The sequence below is a fragment of the Onthophagus taurus genome, chromosome 2 (assembly GCF_036711975.1).
Source record: "Onthophagus taurus isolate NC chromosome 2, IU_Otau_3.0, whole genome shotgun sequence".
NCBI lineage: Eukaryota > Metazoa > Arthropoda > Insecta > Coleoptera > Scarabaeidae > Onthophagus > Onthophagus taurus.
In genome coordinates this window covers 6,430,545-6,450,901 of record NC_091967.1, presented here as the reverse complement: position 1 = coordinate 6,450,901, position 20,357 = coordinate 6,430,545, and the positions used below count along the sequence as shown (strand labels likewise).

Genomic DNA, 20,357 nt, shown 5'->3' with positions numbered 1-20,357 from the left:
TGCAACAGATGGAATGGGACAGCAGCAGATGTCTTTGCTAAGAAAACTCTGCTCTACCCTGACCGGAAGAGATCTACTCAGGTTCTGGGAGAATCAAAAAGTGACTTGAGGCTTCTTACCCACTTCCTGACCGGATACTGCAGGTTACGTAGCACACGTTTTAGATGAAGTTGGCGAATACACCCCTCTGTAGAGGGTCTGAAATGGAAGGCGAGACGGTAAGTCATATTGTTTGTGACTGTCCCAACCTCGCGTACTTAAGGGAATCCATTTTCGGAGTACCATGGCTCCAAATTTCGGATATAAGGAATTTACCTTTCTGTTCTATATTAATGTTGATGAAAAGATTGGGCTGGTTTTCTGACCCTTGAATGAACAGTAATTATGGGGACGTACAAAGGGGTCGCTAGGTTGTTGTATATTTCTATTGAAGTAACACTAGACTTAGAAACATTCGGGTTGTCGTCTTAAGAGACGCACCGCTAAACTCGAATGTTTGTAGTTCTAAGTGTTACATCAAAAAAAATTTATAACAACTAAAAGTATCAGGTTGGGTTGTGTTGAGTTGAAAATGATAAATCACATTTTCTTCATTATTTTAGGATCTTATATTGTATGGAGAATGCAAATAAACTGAAAAAAACTTTTGAAAGAATTATATTATTAAAAATAAAAAAGAATTAAAGAATTTGTAAAAAAAGCCAACATGATTTATTTGGTGTCTACAATCGGAAATAATCAATCTTACATCTAAAATAGTATAATTTATTTATAAACCTAAATTATTGATATAATTAATAAATGTAATGAGTAATGATTTTTCTTTAATGTAAATTTAGTTATCTATTTGTGTTCTCGTACTGCACGATGGTTCCTCACAACATTGACGAAAATAAAGTTAAACACAATGGAATCAAAAAAAAAGACAATAAAGAAAAATACAATCTTTGCGAAATAAATTTACGTTACGGAAATACAGAAAAAAACGTTATGTTGCTAGTAAGGCTCTGTTCATATGTGATAATATGTATGTACAAAGAAAGTAATCCAGACATGGCACTTTTCGGCAAAGTAGAGTTTACTTATTCTTTTTTGAATAATTGCTTTATCCTATATTCAGGGTTTTTTATCAAATGGAGGGTAACATTCACAAAATTAACAAACACAAGGAAAATCTTTAACTGATTATTCAAAAAATTAATTTAGCTTCTAAGATGCAATCACCGTGCTTGCATATATACAATTTGTACAATTCATGATGCATGAGATATTACCGTTCATTTAAATACTATTATTATCGTTAGTTAGTATCATATAATTTACACTTTTACAAAGGCTGTACAGAAATAAAAATGATAATGCTCAATAAAAAAATAGTGGCGTTCAAAATCCAAGCTGTAAAGATAAAACTTTTTGTCCTGCTAAAAGTAGTATACAAGGCAACGTTATAAATATTTTACGCGTTTTTTTTTCTTCATTTTTGCTACACTCGCATATTTATATATATATAAATATATATATAGATCGTCTCTCGGAAATATATACAAAGTACGAAAATATACAAATACGATATTATACCGGTAAAACGAATAATTCTCGATTCAATCATCCAAGCCAAACATAGTTAAAACGGCATTAGTACATTACCAAAAAAATTTTTTTAAGAACATATACACCTTAACAATTTAAGTTTTTTGTTTAATACTGCTACAAATAGAAGTAGATAGAAAAAATAAAATTTTATATTGGAATAAATATATTAGAGAAGAATCAAACTATGTTATAATGATCAATTTTGTTATAAAAGGTATCATTTCTTTTGAATAAAAAAAAAATCGTAATAAAAAATTTCATAATCTAAATTTATTTGATTTTTCTCTAATAGTTTAATCTAGGATAATAATCTGCACACTATTTTTTCTTACTTAGATGTTCGCGTAATACAGTTAAATGTCAAATATTTCCATCGAGTGTGTAAATTTAAGCAAACCCTGAATAAATAGAAATCGACAACACAGTTACTGGGCGTACACATGAGCGAAAAAAAAATTGGTTACATTTTAGATTATTGTTTCCTTTCCGTTACTCACTTTTAATTTTATTATTTTTTTTTTCACGTTAAATTACCAAGTATACTAAAATTTATCCTGAAAAAGGTATAAGTTGTTTGTGGCAGCTACCGCAATTATATTTTCGGTAGGATGCCATGCAGTGTGTAATATTTTCTTATTAAAATCTAAACAGTCCACACTGATTTCGTCTTTCTTCCGTTTTCCCCCGGTGCACACCTTTCGCGGCTTTAGTATTGTCCGTGGTTTCGCGATGTCTTTGGACGCTTCGAGTGTAACTTCTCGCTTTGTAGTTCTGTCGAACATTCGGAAGAAATTATTATAGGAACCGGTTATTATTGCCGTGTCATTGCCGTTCCAGCAGCACTCGAATTTGTCAAATATGCAATCGTTCTCATAGAGCGAACACAATTTCGAACGGAAGTATTCATGTACCTACAAAAATATAACAAATGTTAAATATTATGTTTTTAATCAAAGAATCAAAGTTTTTAATCATCCTATGTTAATAGTTATTTAGACCTTGTTATTTTAGACTGGTGTAAGGCTAAAAAGCCCGATTCAATTTTTGTCAGGTTGATAGTATGATTTTCTAGAACATTGAGCAGAGACACACAATGTATCGTCTTAGGTTCAAACCATTTAGTTGCTGCACTAACTAGATAAATGGCTAGAATAGCTATAAATGCACATGAACAAGCTCCAACCTAACAAAATATACAGACTTGAAATTCCCAGGCCTAGCATCTTTGGAATGGGTTGAGTTTTGTTGGTAGTTTTGTAAGAAGTTGTTGCAATAATTTGTAAATGACTTCAGTTATATTGTTAATTGCTGTATTTATTGCTGCAGTTAAAAGAAACTTTCCCTTCAACAAAACGTTTTTATTAGGTGCAAGTGATAGAACATCAAAAAACTATGCAACTATCCTAAACAACAATGATTTGAAAAACTTAGTAGTTTCGAAGATATTTACTTTTAATACTGAGACTATTAAGAAGATAAGTTAAATATGATTTTAATTTATGATGAATGTTGCAAACTACGATATCCCGGTTAAGAACCAGTTCGAGATGATGAAAACTGCAATGATATTGCAAGTAATAAATGATAACTCGCATAAATCATTGTGGCAAGTTTATGCTACATGTCATCGAATTTAAAAAACAAATAAATTTTTGCTCAACATTTACAACCAGGGGACGATATCCGTTGACTTCAGTTGTAGGCTGAATTTTCAGTTTTTGCATAAAGCGACAACTTGCTCAATAACATTCTGTGGTGCAACGAAAGTCGTTCCATAATAATGGAATAGTAAGCAAGCAAAACAATCGATATTGGTCTTAAGACAATCTTAATACAAACAAATAATCAATAAATATATAAATATATAATAATAATAAATAATGAAAAATGTAATAAAAATGTATGAATTCTATTTTTCCTTTATGTTAATATGGGAAAGTTGCACAGTTTTACATGCTCTATCACATGCACCTCATAAAAAGTTTGTGATGAAGATAGTTGTGACTGCAGCGCCAACTTTATTTTTGTGTAATGAATAATAATAACATTTAAGAACTGAAGTCATTTAGGTCCTCTAACAACAACTGAAGATATCTCAACTCATTCCAGAGATACTTGGCCTGGGAGTTTTAAATAAAACATCTTATATACAGGATACGGCAGAACAATTAAGCGATTTTCATGGCCGAAATCGAATGTTGCATCAAAGAGCATGAGAAGAATATCAAACTGATTAAGATCCAGAAATCAGCAGTCGATACTTCGATAAAACCAAGTCGTAAGCCAGAGCAGAAAATTATTACCAAAGGATGAGAAACGAGGTGATAAAAAACCATCCACATAGAACCATGAATAAGGAAGACGGCTAGCAACTTAGCCGCACATAAAAAATGGTAGTTAACTCGACGAAGTCTTCCCCGCTCAAACTTGACAAAAACACTTTGTTGGAGTTTCCTACACGTTTCAACACGCTTTCAAATTCGTTCCTCAACTGTACCTGCATTGACATCGTTGATTCATGTAGTTGCTCATACAATCATTGTACAGGTGGCCAAATAAACGCGCAAAGTACTGTATCTCGGAAACTACTCCTTGTAGAAACTAGAGCCGTCTTTAGAGACGTGCGACTAAACCCAAATGATTCTAGTTCTAAGTAGTGTTAGTTCTAGTTTTACACTTGCACTGTCATTAGAACTAATATTAAACCTAGAACTAGAAACATTTGGGTTTAGCTGTACGTCTCATAAGACGGCTAAACCCGAATGATTTGAAAACTAGAGCTAACACTAGACCTAGAAAAAAAAAATCGAAAAATGCCCTCTAGTGGCGACGTGCTAACTTACAATCACTACAAACAAGGTAGGATTTGTAGTCCAAGAAAAGCTTTTTAAATTATATCAAGCTTATTAAATTCCGTTTAGCCATTTTGAAATTATTCGCATTTGCTTACAAACATTTTCGAACACCCCTACCACTTTATTTTTAGAGATAAAGCAAAAAGTGTTTTAACAAAAAAACTATCACTTATACAGGGTAATTCAAAAAAACCGCTAACAGACTTCTAGGGCAGGAAATACATCAAAAATTAAGATGAAAAGTTTTAATATACATGTATGGGGTCGCAAATGCCTCCTTAACGAGATATAGCGGGTCAAAGTTACTTTAAAATTAAACATTATCTGCAATAAAAAGCCCTTTTTTAAAAATATTTTCAACGCTACTCCTAATTTTGGTGTAAAGTGATCAATTAGCTATCAATTGGTCTCTTACAAAACTTTGACTAAAGCAACAGTTTTTGATTGGATTAACAAATTTTCTACAAACGTGTTTTTCTTAAAAACTATTGTTTTGATCAAAGTTTTGTAAGAGACCAATTGATACCAAATGATACAATTTCCGATATTTCTGGTGGTTTTTATGACCCTCAGAAACAGTAGTGGCAGTAATTATCACCCAGAAAAAGTACCGGGACGCACTTCTTTTTTTATTTTATTTTAAATTCAACAAAATAAAACAGAAATGTAGTAAAGAATATAAATTTACTTATACTTAAATGATTTTACAAAAAAAAGCAAGTATTAATTAATAATATAAAAATTAAAACATATATTTTTTATAGTTATCTTAGAATTTGCGTGAAAAGATAATAAATTGTATAATTATAATCATACATTATTTAACCAAACGTACTTTTTAGATAGATTTAAATAAATTGTTGTATTTTCACATAAAGTAATGACATTTAAGTTTTTAAATATTATGTTTTTGTAATTTCTGTTAATGTGGACCTGAACAACTCATGCCAGAGTTTGGGGTTCGTATTTTACAACCCCGTCTTTGTTCGTTATATGACTGCAATTAAGTCATAAAAACCACCACGAAAATACTGCCTGTTTGACAAAATTAGCAATGGCGTAGACAATATTTTAAAAAATGGGCTTTTTATTGCAAATAATGTTTAGTTTTAAAGAAACTTTAACCCGCTATATCTTCATCTTAATTTTTCATGCATTATCTACTCTAGAAGTCTGTCAGCGGTTTTTTGAATCATCCTGTATAAACTTTAAAAGGCATATATGCTCTTTTTTATGTTAATATAGAAGAATTCCAAGAAAAACCACATTTTCTAATTCAAGATGGCGCTTGCGCCCCTTAGTTACTAGATTTACAAAGTACCGCGGTTCGTGAAGCCTGTCTTCGAGCCAAAATGGCGGTTTGACAGCTTGTCACTGCATCTCACCACTTATTTACAAAAATATTGCCGTCTTCTTGCCTTTGGAGTTGCAAAAATGACAGTAAGAAGGACTTTCGACTCTTCAGAGTACCACGAGAAAAAGAGAAAGGAAATTTGGCGTAATGTTATCAATAGAACGACATAGTTTTAAATTTCCCGCTTGACTTTCGAGCCAAAATGGCGTTAAACCGCGGTACTTTGTAAATCTAGGGACTTTATTAGCGACCATCTTAGGTCGCCAAGTTATTAATCTCATTATCTTTAGTTATTAATTTTTTTTTTGCCATCCTGTACATACTGATTGTAACTGCGTTTTTATCATGAAAGTAGGTAGTAGATTAGCCATAATCTTTGAAAATTATTTTTTTTGTAGGTTTAATTAAAAATAATTAAAAAAAGAAATTAAGAAGTAAAAACAAAGTAAAATAGATTGCCTAATCTTTATTGCAAATGTTGCCATTGAGCCATGTTTCAAATAGGTACTGATAAGTTTCAAAAAAGATAAGAAAATAATTCGAACTGTAAGGAAACAGAATATGACAATATCACAAAGCTAATTTTTCTAAAATAATAAAAAAAAAACATAAATATTTATCATTATTTTTGTTATTACTTCTTTCCATCTTTACATTTAGTTATAAGATAATATTGGCTCATAGAGAGAGCCAAAATAAAATTATCCATCTAAATACACATAGTTTTATTATCTTATAAATAAATATTTATGTTAATGAAATAAATAAATCAGTAATTAGGTGTAAATTAAATTCTTTTTTTATAAAAAAAATTGATTACTTACTGGATAAGTTTCAATAGGTTTAGTTTCCATATGAAGATCCCAAACTTTAACTGATAAATAATCTCTAGAAATCATATATCTGCCGGAATTGGAAAACTTAACGTCCGATATGCTGGAAATGATTTCTGAGAAGAAGCTTCTATTTGCTGGATCTTCTGGCTCCTCAAATAATTTAGAGTGACGGTCGCAAAGCGCCGACGCTCTCATATCGCATAACCGAATTGTACCTTTACTACTACTATACACAAATAGGTTGCACTCGACTGGATGGAATTCAGCGGCCGTTATCACTTCAGTTAATTCCTCCATGTTCGTTGGCTTAATATCTACGATGTTAAAGCTCTGATCGGTGATTTCTAGATTCCACAGATTAATTCGAAGATCGTCGGCGGATAAATAGGTTTCTTGATCAGAATTCACTGATATTGAATTAATGTGATAAGTGTGTGCATTTGCGAAGATTCTCCGTGGCGAAGCCTCCACCATGAGCTCCATGGGTTTAATACATGGCACCCTGAGGGAGTGTACGCTCGCAGGATCCACTAAAGCACCATTTTCCGATCTAGTGTTATAACCCTCAACCTTCTTATCACGTTCCGAGACCTTCCACAGCTTGATTGTTTTATCATTGGTGGAGAGGAGGAAATGTGCGGGATTTTTCCTTTTCAACCATCGGATTTTATTGATTTTTTCCTCAATTTCTAAACTTTTAAGATAATCAAACTCAGGCTCATGGGATTGGAAGGTCGAATACACATTGTACTCGCCGCGGCGAGGGAGGGCTGCCTTTGACTGTGCATCTCTTTGAAAAATGACGACCCTACCGCCTTTATCTCCGGTCGCCAATAACTCACCATCATGATTAAATTCAACGCAAGATATAATATCTGCTTCAGTAACATCATCGTCTAGTGTTCCTTTCACTTGTGAAAAGCACCATTGAATATCCCCATTTCCTACAAATATCATAATATTTAGATTACTCATATATGTACTTACATGTATTAAAAATGATAAAAGTTTTGGATTAAAAATAAAGTTTAATTAAAAAATAAAGTATAAAATACAACAAATATAAAGTATTTGTTAGTTACATCAAGTAATAATTTGCTTTTGTGTTGATGCTGGTTGAATAATGAATAATTTTTTGAATCTAAAATGTCAAGATCCTAACCTCACTTTTTTCATGCAAGTGTCATTAAAACGATGCCGTTTTGTCTTTAAAAAAATATAGTGTATGATCAACAAAAGTTCATGTACAATGTAATGAATACGATTAAAATTGGTCTAATTTAGGCATCAAACTGAACTTGATTGCTTTTTTCCCTCCAACAGAAATTTAAAGGTTAAAATGATTAGGAAAGCAACGCACCATTATATTATTTCGAGCGACAAAATAGTTTAAAGTTATTATTTTTACCTTCCATTATTTAAGAAATATAAGATGGGTATTTAAGTCTGAAATCAGACGGCGGAAACGGCATCGAGGTCAGGGTTGCATTTTACACCATGGCATTCGTAGAACGATTTCGTCCGCCATTACGCGTTAGTTACGTAGAAAACGCTTAAAAATGAAACGCGGCCCCAAAAACGACCGAACCACAAACCACCTTAGCCGGCTTATTAAAACGGTTACTTTTTGATTTTCGTGCGGTTACCAATCAACGTTAAAACGTTTTAATGGCGTCCGCACGAGGAATCACGCTCGCATAACAGTGGTAGTGCAGTGACGTCATGGCAAATTATCGACTGAGAAACTCACTCTACGTTATGTCAACCTCGAAACGGTCTCACGTACTTACGTTACCTTTGCACATTTTTATCTATCCGGGATTATGACGTTAGCTTTCATTCACATCACTACCTTTTCTACTGATTGAATAAACCACAGTATCGATGAATCGTCTTTACAACACAACCTTAAAATGCCGTTTTTTTCTTCTACAAAATCGAAGAGACAAGCCATTTTACTCAGTAAAAACTCGCGGGTTGCGTTGCCAACCTAAAATTTTTAAATTCCCCGCGAAATTTTAAATTTAAAAATTTTTAACGATCTTTTAAATTTTTAGGTTTTAAGTGAACTCTTTTATTTAAAGTTCAGATAAACAATTAAATCCCACGTTGTGACTATTAAATATAAAGAGAACTATTTTTATTGTTTTTATATTTTTTAGGTTGTATGATTTGTGAACAGATTAATGTTATTGTCATAAAAAAACGATAAGTACTTAATACATAGCTTTAAAATTTAATTAAACAATAATAAAAAAGCTCATTATGTACCTTGGATCAGTATTTGTTAAATGATTACCGCAGTATTTAAAAAATGGTTTAGTATTTTAAATAAAATGTATGTAATATACGTCAAAATTGTATATCATAAAAATATTATTAATAAGATATCACTTTGTTATTTTAAATGAAATGAAACAGTTTTTATTGCAAATTCTTGTTCTCCATATAAAAATGTTTCATGTTACTTTAATTTAAAAGTTTTTGTAGTAATAATTAACATATAAAAAGTGATGACCAAGAAACAGTATTGCAAACTAAACCTAACCCAGCTGAAAATATCTCTTCAACATTTCTCTTCTTCAATAATAATAGCGAGTATACATAAGTATACTTCAGAGATCGTCTCCAACAGTGTATTGCTGTTAATGACCGCCATCTCTTAACCAGGTGTTCCTTCTTTTGTGGAATTTCACCATATATCCATTACTTCATTTAGGTTTCGTCCTATCACCATGCACAACAGAAGAAGTCAGTGATTCAAGCCTTGTCCCAACAAACAGAAAGGATATGCGACGGAAAGAATTTGAAGAAAGAAGAATTTCTAGAAGATGTACTTAAGAAGAACGAATGTCACACCAAGGAGCATGAGGGGGATGTCAAACTGATTAAGATCCAGCAGTCGCAGAGCATTGCCATAAAAGGGGACACATAGACTTCGATAAGGCCAAGTTGTAAGCCAGAGCAAAAAATTACAACTAAGCTAGAACATCAAAGTAAAGAAGTAACAAAACTCAACACGATGCGAAACAATAAAATCCCAGGCTCGGAGGAATTCAAATTGAATTAATCAAACAGTCCAAAAGTAATGAAGGAAGCCTTAGGAAAGATTTTTACAGAATACCTGAAGGAGAGAGCTTATTAGGCATACTAGACAAGTGGAAACATGCGCACATAACCCTGATTCATAAAAAAGGTGACAGGAGAGAATCGAACTAATATTACTAGTTCGATTCGGGTTAGATTCGGATGGCAGATGAATGGAGTGATATAGAAGAACAAAGTGGTTTTAACGATAGTAGATCATGCATGAATGACATATTATGTTTGATATAATTAATAGAAAAGCACTATATGATGAATTGAGAAACATATTTAGTCTTCATAGACCTTAACCCAACCCAACCCTCGCATTACCATGATAAAAAACTTAATGATTGTGGCCTAATGGGGTAGATGAGGAACAAAAGGTATTATTTTGAAATTTATCCACTACAACACATTTTTTTTGTTGCAACACGTTCAGGAAGCATTATTTTACGATCAAATTAATGACAGCGTGCCAGGAATCAAATTGTTTGACATCTTAGACAACATAAATCATCATAAATCGGAAGTATGGTAGGGCTATAAAAGAACTTTGTAGTGCCACAACATTGGCAGTACAAATAATTCAAAATAATAGACAGAATAGAGAGAGAATAGATAGCCAAAAAAGATTTGGTAGCGGATTTAACATGAAGTCATAGAAGAGGAAGACCCTGGAGAATATGGGTGTAAGGCGCGATGGCGGCTCATGACGGTTAGACAATTGTCCATGTTAGTTATAATTTCGCATGCTGTATTGAACCGCTATGATGATGATTCTTGGCAGAATATATAGACCATTTAGAAACTCTCGTATTACCTCGAGGATTCTCGAGAATACACAGAATGATGATGATAGAACAAGCTGAATAGAACAATGAATAATTTTTGTTTCTTGACGAGTGAAATTCCTGAAGATGGAAAATTAATTCCAAAACTGGTTCAATTGATAAATTGGTAGTAGATAATAGTGGAGTAAAATTTTTTTATGATTGTTTTATATTGAATGCAATTTGTCTCGTACCTATAGCTCTTAAAAAATGTAGTCTATTTACATTGCGTGACATAGTATTTATAGCTTTCAATAAATTACAAAATGTAGGTCAACCCTTATAGAAGGTACGAATGTGTATATTTTAAGACCAAAGTATACAATCGTTAATTTAAAAATTTTAATTGCACCTTACAAAAATAGTATCGAAAATGTATTGCGAATAAGATGTAATCTCTAACAAAAAGTAATGTATAAGTGTAATGATAATTATATTACATAAAATTATTACCCGGTGATCGTTTGGTGGCGCTCACTGCGTTGTTGATGAGTCCTCCAAGTTTCCCCAGGCCCGTATGGCGCATAACCGGGGGGCTGCTTCGTGCCCCCAATTTCCGAACTGCCACTGGTGAGGCCCATAGGCCGATGACACCACCGTGCTTTATAGTACCCACTTTTCTTCTTTTTTATTTCTGAAACAAATTCTTTACATTTACCTTACATACAAATAAAAGCAAGAAACGAAAAAATACAATTTCCCATTTATCTTATTGTTAGTAATTCTCATTAGATGTTTCTATTTAAAGATCAGTGTCATGGTCTAACGTAGAAATTCAATAAAGTCCCCCAGACTCCGATTTCGATGTACCCGTTTGAACGGCACTATTGTTGACATATTGGGAACAGACTGTGCGGTATTAGGAGGATAATCGATGAAGGACATGTAACTTGTGTTTAATAGTAGGTTAGAGGTTTCAACACAATCTAAAATAGAATCAAAAAGGAAATTATTTATGTTATTTGTGTCGATTTATAATATAATAATTGCCGTTTGAGATAAGTTTTAGCGAAACGCTGTCAAGAACCCTTTACGTCTCGCACATTCTCGACAGAGACACCAAGCAAGTTCTGAAAACCCTTAGGGGTTGGAAGATAATTTTAGAATGCGGCGTCGTTGACCCAGTTACCACTTCAAATTACTGCATATAACGTTCTTAAATCCTTTGAGCTAAACGAAATATTTTAACTATGCGTTATCGTTCAAATTGTTAGACATATTCCACAGAGAGTTCCAAAAATAATGATATTTATTTCTGCAACGTCACTACGCAAGGTTATATGTTACTTAACAGGATGGAACGATTTAAAAGTAAACTTACATCTTAATCGCCAAATGTAGTGTAAGTTAAATATGAAATCACCTTGAAATGTAAACATTTTAATTGATTGTTAAAATTGTGATCTATATTATTAATAAAACAACGTCAGTGTCAAATCGTACTGGTGTCAAGGTATGTATTAATCAACAAAGACAAAATTTTCGTAATCTAAACGGTAATGATGCACATGATATAATATATATAGCAGATTTAATAAAGGAATGGCCCCATCATTAACAAAATCGGAACATTGGTTGACGTTGATGTGTTGTTCTCAATGTAAGCAAACTCCAGATGAATCCCCAATTTACATTTGCAGTTTGGGACATTCGCTTTGTTTGAATTGTTTCAAAAATTTAACTCACCACGGTGAAGATTTCTTTAACAAAACTTATTTCAATTTTGAATTAACTATAAAATTATAGGTGTACCTAAATGCTCAACGTGCAAATCAACCAAATTTACGGCAAAAATGGTGTCTTCAGATTTCCTGAAAAAGTTAAAAACTCGTCCTGGTATAGGTAGACCGTATCGATACGGTAAAGTGGATCAAAATCAAGCATCATCCAAGAATTTTTCATTTTCCCAAGATAATATGAAAACTAATGATGAAACTGTAACCATCGAAAAGCTCTTTCAAATGTCCACCCATGAATTACAAAGATTTTTCGATGAAACATCACGAAGAAGAACGAAACTCACAACTTTACATGCTGGCGCGAACAAGAGTCGCATGCCACCAAAACCTCTAACAAACAATACTAGTTGTGTATGGTCCTCACACTATTCTAATCTTTTAAAGGATGAAAGTGTTCCCGGGACGAGTTCGGACTTGAATAGAATTCAAAGTTTTACTTCATTACAAAGTCGAAAACCATTACGGTGTCCACATAATCCTTGTGGAAAAATCATAGCCATGTCATCGTTTCAATTGCACTTTAAGCATGAACACACCGATATCCCAAAGACTTCAATGGACCGTGGAAAAACGTTAACGATCAATTTGAAATCGACTAATTTCGAATATAACCGAACTATTTGCATAAATATGGTGACAATTAGGGAAGAGAATGAATTGAGCACGATAACTAATCCAAACGGATTTAATGCCAACATTGCTAGAAAATTTCCGGAAAAAGTCGTCGTTGGAACATATTGGTTGATGATGAGCGGTTCTCGAGAAACGAAACGGACGCACGCTTACATGCTTTTTTGGTTATTCACAAACGAAACGAAAGAACAAAGTACTAACGTCAATTGTACGATAGAGATTGCATCTGAACACGATGAAATGGCCTATTCAACTTTTTGTTCCATCAATATACTTCCCGACGATCTCTCAGCTAACGCAATTGCAAAAGGATTGAATTGTTTATACGTCACTTATGGTGGGATTGAAACTTTACTGTCGTATGGACCAAACCTTTTACTCAGGCTTACTGTACATTAAAACGTAATGTCCGTTTGTTATAGAACAACAATATTGTTAATGTAATTGTAGTAGATTGAAATGTAATACTATATAATTTTTATTAAAAAATGTGAAAGTTTGAATTCAATAATAGTAGTAATATAATAAATAAATGATAAAAAAACCTTGATCGAAAAGAGTTATCGATATTAACATCTTTTTGGTATTATTTTAGTAAACATTACGTAAACATCTTTTTAAAAGTTTTATTTAATTTAAAAATGATCTTCATGCTAAACAAATAATAATTTCTGAAATAACACTGTGTATTTATAGTTGAAATGCTCGTGAATCTTCCTTAAGTGTTTAGAAAACTTAAAATATTTGACTTCAATTTTTGCATAGTTTTAGTTTTGAGTTTACTTTGGATTAGAGTGCGTGGGAAACGTCATTGGATTAAAATTATAACATAAATCATGAGATTCGGACATATAAACTTCCTTTCAAGCAAGATCCTGTTGGCTAATATTAGCTAAACATAGCCTCATAAAACTTTACGACATTGCACAGCTTTGATCGTTGTGTTTAACCAGAATCTAATATAATTTTCTCAAATACCATAATACTTGTTATGTGGGCGGTTTGTGTCCGTATAAAATGCATTTTGTACAAGTATGAATACGTGTTGAAAATTGTACTTATAAAAAATTATAAACAAACAATTGTAACTATTACGTGTTGGTTAATAAAAAAAATCAGAACAATAAAAGCAATAAACTACATAATGTAATGCTTATATAACACTTCATGAATGATTAACAATGAAAAAATGGCATATACAATTTTGTATTTTATACATAAACCAATTTTAATTAAAAATGAAGTTTTTTTTTGGTATGGAAATTTTTCCAAATTAGTAAAGATCTAAACGTTAGCACTAAATTATATCAAGCGTTGAAAAGGTTGATTCTCCCAATGGGTAAAGTGGGTAAGTGGGAAATTATTTCTTTAAAACGTTCATTCCTAACGTCGTACCCGAATGCCGATTCTTCTCTTATATGATGGCCACTCCACCAATTTAGACATCAAATTGATTGATAAATCATTAAAAATGATGTTATAATTCTAAAACTATCTCTACAGTCAACTCATCTACTATAACCAATGGAGTTGGTAGTTAAGAGTCTGAAATTATGATGAGATTCAAAGTTAACCGAACTTCAAAGGAACGTGTTGGTAGGAAGATTCCTAAAAAAGAATTTTACATATTTCTGTCCACAATTTGGCAAAAAACTCCAACAGATTTATTAATTTCTGTAAGCACCACCAGCTTTTTCTTTTTGGCGTTTCGTCTTTTGCCCACTCAGAGTTGATGTTGTAGTTGTTTCTAGCCAGTTCATCAGCAAGATTTAATAGAGAGTATCGGGATCTGGGGCGATTCATATCCTCATGAGTCGGCAACAACGGGTTGTCAGTTATTTTCTTGGACTGTTTTAAAAAACTATTCTTTCTTCGTCGGTTTGGCGGGGCGGATATTGCTTAGCGTTGGAAGCCAACGAGAGAGTGGATTTAAGACATTCTGCTATTGTTGCAGTATTTTGCAGCAGTATAAACTAGTGACAGAGCAGAACTCGCAGCGTTGTTGCTGCAGAACCCCATGTAGAGCCGCTGAGTTTTTCTATGATGTTATTGCCAGATCGGATTTTCGCAAATGTGTTCTCTAGATGTTTTTTAAACGAGAAGAGAGCGTTCTGTCCAAGGTGAAACTGACCCAATGTCTCCTAGATGCCATTTTCGTTATTTTTTGAGCTATATTACACTTGCTCCATACACATTATAATGGTATGATTAAAGAAACTATAACTTGCGATTACATTTACTCCAGCAGCTGGGGATAAGAGTACTGTCTCAAAACTTAATTTTGGCTAAAGATTAGTTTAAAAATAATTTCCCAAAAAATTGAATAAATCTTTATATTTTTTAATTTTCACTTTATCTATGTAAAAAGAAGAAAATAACGTCTTTTTTTGTAATATTTATCGAGACACATATTGTGCACGAAGAAGTCAAAGATCTAATTATAATACCGTGTAAGTAATTACTTGATATTAAATGGATTCGATAACCTGTTATGTCGCATAAAGCAGCACGAACGTAGCAGTTTTCGGTCAATTAGCAAAAGTGTGATAACGTCGAGACCATGGAAATTATTTAGCAACAATTCCCCCTGGTACGATTATCATCTATTATATTAACGGCAATTGCAATTACCTTGTCTCTACGAGATCTTGTATGTTAGGAAAAAATTACTCAAGAAGTTAATACATGAATGCAATTTCTTATTGAATTATTTATTTTTTTTGTTTGAATAATAAAGACGTTGCAAAGTTAAATATTGTTATATAACTTTGTGAATTCCAGATAACATATTAATAAATCAACTTAATTTTGTAAATTTATTTGTTTAATTTATCTTAATTAATAATAACCTTTTTTTGTTAAATTAAATTTTTTTCATTCCCAGGTGTCCTAATGGCATATAATTGCCTATATAAAGGTATGTTTATGAAAATATATTATCTTCATCCATTGTTATTGAAGTGACTAATAATCATTGTTCATAATAAGGCTTAAAAATGGCACTATTTCATTAAACATAATTCTCTATATCACATAAACAAGACGAAAATGAATGAACCAACCTTGGCACATAATCCATTTACATATTTTACAATCAAGATCTAACGTCGACTGCATATATGTGATTTATATCAAAATGTCCAACAATCTATACTTGTAACTTTATGGGTAAAAGTTAAGAGAACATCAATATTTCATCAAAGCACGCAATTTCATTATAACTCTCCTAAAACTGAATTGAATGATACTCCTCTCAAAGCTAGTATCAACATCAAAGTTACGATTTTTTGCAGGAAATTTTTATTATATAGAAAACCATAATTGCTAGAAAAAAGGTGTGATGCATATTAAAATTTAATATAATAAAACATTAAGTAGGATGCATATAAATTTGGAATTAAATATTAACAATGTAACGTATACAGTAATAATAAGTGAAAATCTCTGAAGCAGATGGTCAATTCTTTAGGATACAATACCAAAATAAAACTATAACAACATGTTCGTTATGGTTGCTGGACAAAATACCGTTACCTCCAGATGAGAGGTGCGCCAATAAGAACAAATTCAAACCGAAAGAAAACTGGCAAGAGAACCTTGACACAGAATCATTCAATCCACTTATTTATAATCCTATTCGGAGTGAGTAAATTAAAGGATAACGTCAAGATACCCGATTAGTTCTTACCAAGAATAATGCTGTTGTCCTTCTGAAGTATTCGTTTTGGAAGCCCCGTGGAAAAGTAAAAATTCTTAGGAAATTTTCGTACGAACCCTAAAAGAATCACGGACACTGAACAAAACCGGAAACGTTCACATAGCAATTTCCGCGATTGTACCGCACGGTATTTTTCTCGTTATGGTGGGGGACCGAAGGGCGCCCTAACTGAATTGTACGAACGATATCAACAGGTTAAGGCGCAACAACCGAATCGAACGGCGGTGGATAGCGGTGCGCTGCAATTGGCACCGATTATTGCCGGGAACGGACTGAGTCGGAATCGGGAGGCGGCGATCAGAGGGGCAACGAACAGCGGCGGGCATCGGGGGCGTCCGTTCGTTCCTCCGCGATCCTACCGGCAGCAGTTCGGACCGGGACGAGGAGAGACGCACCATGTTGTAAGGGGGATAGAAAAAGTCGATATTAATCGAACAGGTCGTCGGCAGACGGAAAGCATTTACGAGTCGATCTTCGGCCCCTAAACCTGACCTAAACCTATAACGCCGTTATCAATATTATATTCCTTTGGTGGAAAAAAAATTAAAGGTCAACAAAGCGCCACCCAACGGTCGGTGGCACCAATTTTTCACACTTATACCCTTAATGTAGAAGAAAGCTTTAAAATAAATATATAACTTTAAGGAAGTTGATGATGGATTCAGTATCACTCCAAATCCTGATAAGACAGAATTCAATTAGCAGGACTCATACTAAAAATAACTAGCAAATGTTTAGCATGTAAATCTTTTCTCCAAGTCTGACTTAGTTTTTGCTGTGTTCAGTCTGCACCGTTTTCTACCTCAACTGCTACCTCATAGACCCAGACTATTTTAGAAACTAAACTTTTCTAGAAATATTTGCTAAAGAAGAATCTAAAGGTAAAACTAATAAACAACAATGTTACTTTTATGACATTTTAATCAGCTAAATCTAGTTGACTAAAATATCTTGATACAATACAAATAAAAAGATTTAAAGGAGTGTAAGAATCTTCATTTGCGTTAGCGGATAATTTTGACCTAATTTTAGAGCATTTTCTGGCAAGTTCCCTAAAGCAATGACAAGTATGTGGGCTTAAAGGTTTTCCAATAGTTGCCAAAACAGCGTACAACCATACCCCATGCTCATATTTTATAGTTTCTCCAGGTTCAACCTCATCCAATTTATTTAGAATATACTGCAAAATATCCAGCTTAGTTGACTGTATACAAGTATTTATTTGCTCAAAAGTTGGAATATCCGCATCCACAATTTTCTCAATAACCTCTCTGTTATAATATTTGGTAGGATTTTCAGATGCATGTTTTTCTAAAAATTGTCTTAAGTCAGTGAAAGCTTTTAATTTTTCTTTTTGCCAATGTATTGATGGTATCATTTGTTGGGGGGCTTTTTCACAATTATCTATCTATGTAAATTATAATCGTTTTAATATCTAAACAACATATCAAAGGGGTACTTACAAGATCAACTTTTAGTGTAGGCTCTTTAATTTTATTTGCATCAATATCTGCAGTAACCCATTGTTTGCAACGTTTAGCCTCATACATAACCAAATGAAGATATTCGGTACCTATTTAAAATTAATAATTATTGTAGCTTGTAGCGTTAACAGAAAATAGTTTAGGAATAAGAATTACCATTTTCAGGCACCTTTGTAGGATCAAAATTTTTCGGAAGTTCTACATCAACAGCTTTTCGAAGTAAAGTTATCTCTTCATCAGAACTACTTTCTTCCTCAAAAGCTGACATTATTAATGTTATTATTTAAAGCTTTTTTACTTGATATTTGACGCTACATTAAACATAACCTTACAAAACAAATGTTAGGGATTTTTATTTTTTTAAAGTTTAATTTAATGTATTTTTTTATATATAAAGTATAATTATATGTGTAATTAATTAAAAAAATAATTACAATCCATATTAATTATTTTTAATTTTTATTATCCATCTTTTAATTTAAAGTTAAACTATTTGACATAATTCAATTCCAATACTACCAATCGCACAAGTAAGTAAACTGTCAATTTTCTATTAAAATATTTAACTTTCAATTCTTTCGGCAAATCCGATTAAATTACAAATTTTTATCCAAATAAATCGTTACAAAAAAATAAAATACAATGGAGGTTAATGTGAAGATAATAGTAAAGTGGGGTGGAAAAGAATACGATGTAGAGGTCTGCGAAAACGATTCAATATCCGATTTGAAGAATTGCATTCACAAACACACTGGTGTTAGACCTGATAGACAAAAATTGTTGAATTTGAAACACAAGGGGAAGCCTCCCGGAGATGACTGTAGGATATCACACTTAAATTTAAAACCTGGATTTAAATTAATGATGATGGGGTCTTTGGAAGCCGACATAGAAGATGTGAATAAAGCTCCAGAAGGCATGTCCGAAGTTGTTAATGACTTGGATATTGAAGACGAAGAGGTTGCCATTGAGAATCAGGAAGTATACCTGGCTAAAGTTCAGAAAAGGATTAAAGATTATAACATTAACATGATTAATCAACCTAGAAATGGGAAAAAACTGCTTGTTTTAGATATTGATTATACATTATTTGATCATAAATCTTCTGCCGAAACAGGAGCTGAATTAATGAGACCTTATTTACACGAATTTTTAACTGCAGCTTATGATGATTATGACATAGTAATTTGGTCCGCAACTGGAATGAAATGGATCGAGGAGAAAATGAAACTTTTAGGAGTAACATCAAACACGAATTATAAAATCATGTTTTATTTAGACTCACTTGCTATGATATCAGTCCATATTCCAAAATATGGAGTGTTAAATGTAAAACCTTTGGGAGTTATTTGGGGAAAATTTGACCAATACAACAGCAAAAACACCATTATGTTTGATGATGTTAGAAGAAATTTCATTATGAATCCTAAAAACGGACTAAAGATTCGTCCGTTTAGACAGGCCCATTTAAACAGAGATAAAGATAAGGAACTATTGAATTTAACAAGGTATTTAAAGGATCTTGCTGCGCATTGTAATGACTTCACCTGTGTTAACCATAGGCATTGGGAAAAGTATAAACCTAAAAAGAGGAGTGACTGATTATTTAATTTAGTTTTTAATGGAATTTTGTAGCATTTTAAGCTAATAAATTTATTTAAGATATCCTCTTCTCAATCATGATTGTTTAAATTTTGTTACAGAACACTTTAAATTTAAATAAGTTATTAATGTTGAGTGTTTTTTATTTTATTTTGATATAGTGTACTAAACCAGTTATTTTAGGGTAAGTATTTAAGTATAACATCATTAAAAATAATAAAATTTATTTTTATTTAAAATATTAAAATAAAAACTACAATAATCCCTTTTCAATGAAATATTGCGTCAAGATTTTCATTCTGGTGATATATTCATCCTGATTTTTTGTAACTTGGCAATATAAATCAGTGGAAGCGTCTGTTGAATACACTTCATCAGGAATTTCATCAATTTCAAAAAGGAGAGATTTTACCATGCAAAAACTCATGGTTAGACCAAAAAGAGAAAATTTTTTCCAATGTTCTCAAAATACTGTTTGAGGATACACTTTCATTGGATTGCTTCCCAACTCCCTAATTCTTTCTGACAAACAGTGGTAATACAAATTGAAATAAAATTGGTCATTTTCAAGAATTTCTTTTGTAGCTATGATATAGAAAAAGTATGAAAAATCAAAAAGCGGTGAG

At 32.4% G+C, this 20,357-nt stretch overlaps 4 protein-coding genes across 6 annotated transcripts; 2 read left to right on the top strand and 2 right to left on the bottom strand.

The window, feature by feature from the left end:
- Positions 1-685: 685 nt before the first annotated feature.
- LOC111427042 (protein phosphatase 2 regulatory subunit tws) lies at positions 686-16,869 on the bottom strand. Of its 3 annotated transcripts, XM_023061988.2 has the most exons (4): positions 16,616-16,869; positions 11,009-11,189; positions 6,627-7,582; positions 686-2,504 (listed from the first exon to the last, which is right to left on the bottom strand). In XM_023061988.2, exons 2-4 carry the CDS (start codon positions 11,079-11,081, stop codon positions 2,136-2,138), a joined length of 1,398 nt encoding a protein of 465 aa, XP_022917756.1. In that variant the 5' UTR covers positions 11,082-11,189; positions 16,616-16,869; the 3' UTR covers positions 686-2,135. The 3 variants fall into 3 exon arrangements, with proteins under 3 accessions (XP_022917756.1, XP_022917757.1, XP_022917758.1); XM_023061989.2 differs by lacking the exons at positions 11,009-11,189; positions 16,616-16,869 and adding an exon at positions 8,434-8,597; XM_023061990.2 differs by lacking the exons at positions 11,009-11,189; positions 16,616-16,869 and adding an exon at positions 8,047-8,396.
- Positions 11,547-13,445, top strand: LOC111427043 (uncharacterized). Its single transcript, XM_023061991.2, has 2 exons — positions 11,547-12,245; positions 12,302-13,445. The coding sequence occupies exons 1-2, from the start codon at positions 12,098-12,100 to the stop codon at positions 13,324-13,326; spliced, it is 1,173 nt and encodes a 390-aa protein (XP_022917759.1). The 5' UTR covers positions 11,547-12,097; the 3' UTR covers positions 13,327-13,445.
- LOC111427044 (Gemin 2) lies at positions 16,616-18,471 on the bottom strand. The gene is made up of 3 exons (XM_023061992.2): positions 18,286-18,471; positions 18,109-18,218; positions 16,616-18,053 (listed from the first exon to the last, which is right to left on the bottom strand). Exons 1-3 carry the CDS (start codon positions 18,395-18,397, stop codon positions 17,565-17,567), a joined length of 711 nt encoding a protein of 236 aa, XP_022917760.1. The 5' UTR covers positions 18,398-18,471; the 3' UTR covers positions 16,616-17,564.
- Positions 18,472-18,646: 175 nt separating this feature from the next.
- Positions 18,647-19,806, top strand: LOC111427502 (Ubiquitin-like domain-containing C-terminal domain phosphatase 1). Its single transcript, XM_023062676.2, has one exon. It carries the CDS (start codon positions 18,772-18,774, stop codon positions 19,729-19,731), a length of 960 nt encoding a protein of 319 aa, XP_022918444.1. The 5' UTR covers positions 18,647-18,771; the 3' UTR covers positions 19,732-19,806.
- Positions 19,807-20,357: the final 551 nt, after the last annotated feature.

What these genes read in the sequence shown, in the direction of transcription:
- LOC111427044 (XM_023061992.2), bottom strand. Translation starts at nt 18,397, where the DNA reads ATGTCAGCTTTTGAGGAAGAAAGTAGTTCTGATGAAGAGATAACTTTA. An exon ending in TACAAAGGTGCCTGAAAATG is followed by an intron (nt 18,219 to 18,285) that starts GTAATTCTTATT and finishes AATTTTAAATAG; the next exon opens with GTACCGAATATCTTCATTTG. An exon ending in CTACACTAAAAGTTGATCTT is followed by an intron (nt 18,054 to 18,108) that starts GTAAGTACCCCT and finishes TAATTTACATAG; the next exon opens with ATAGATAATTGTGAAAAAGC.
- LOC111427043 (XM_023061991.2), top strand. Translation starts at nt 12,098, where the DNA reads ATGGCCCCATCATTAACAAAATCGGAACATTGGTTGACGTTGATGTGT. An exon ending in CAAAAATTTAACTCACCACG is followed by an intron (nt 12,246 to 12,301) that starts GTGAAGATTTCT and finishes ATAAAATTATAG; the next exon opens with GTGTACCTAAATGCTCAACG.
- LOC111427502 (XM_023062676.2), top strand. Translation starts at nt 18,772, where the DNA reads ATGGAGGTTAATGTGAAGATAATAGTAAAGTGGGGTGGAAAAGAATAC.
- LOC111427042 (XM_023061988.2), bottom strand. Translation starts at nt 11,081, where the DNA reads ATGCGCCATACGGGCCTGGGGAAACTTGGAGGACTCATCAACAACGCA. An exon ending in CGCCACCAAACGATCACCGG is followed by an intron (nt 7,583 to 11,008) that starts GTAATAATTTTA and finishes TGATATTTGTAG; the next exon opens with GAAATGGGGATATTCAATGG. An exon ending in AACCTATTGAAACTTATCCA is followed by an intron (nt 2,505 to 6,626) that starts GTAAGTAATCAA and finishes ATATTTTTGTAG; the next exon opens with GTACATGAATACTTCCGTTC.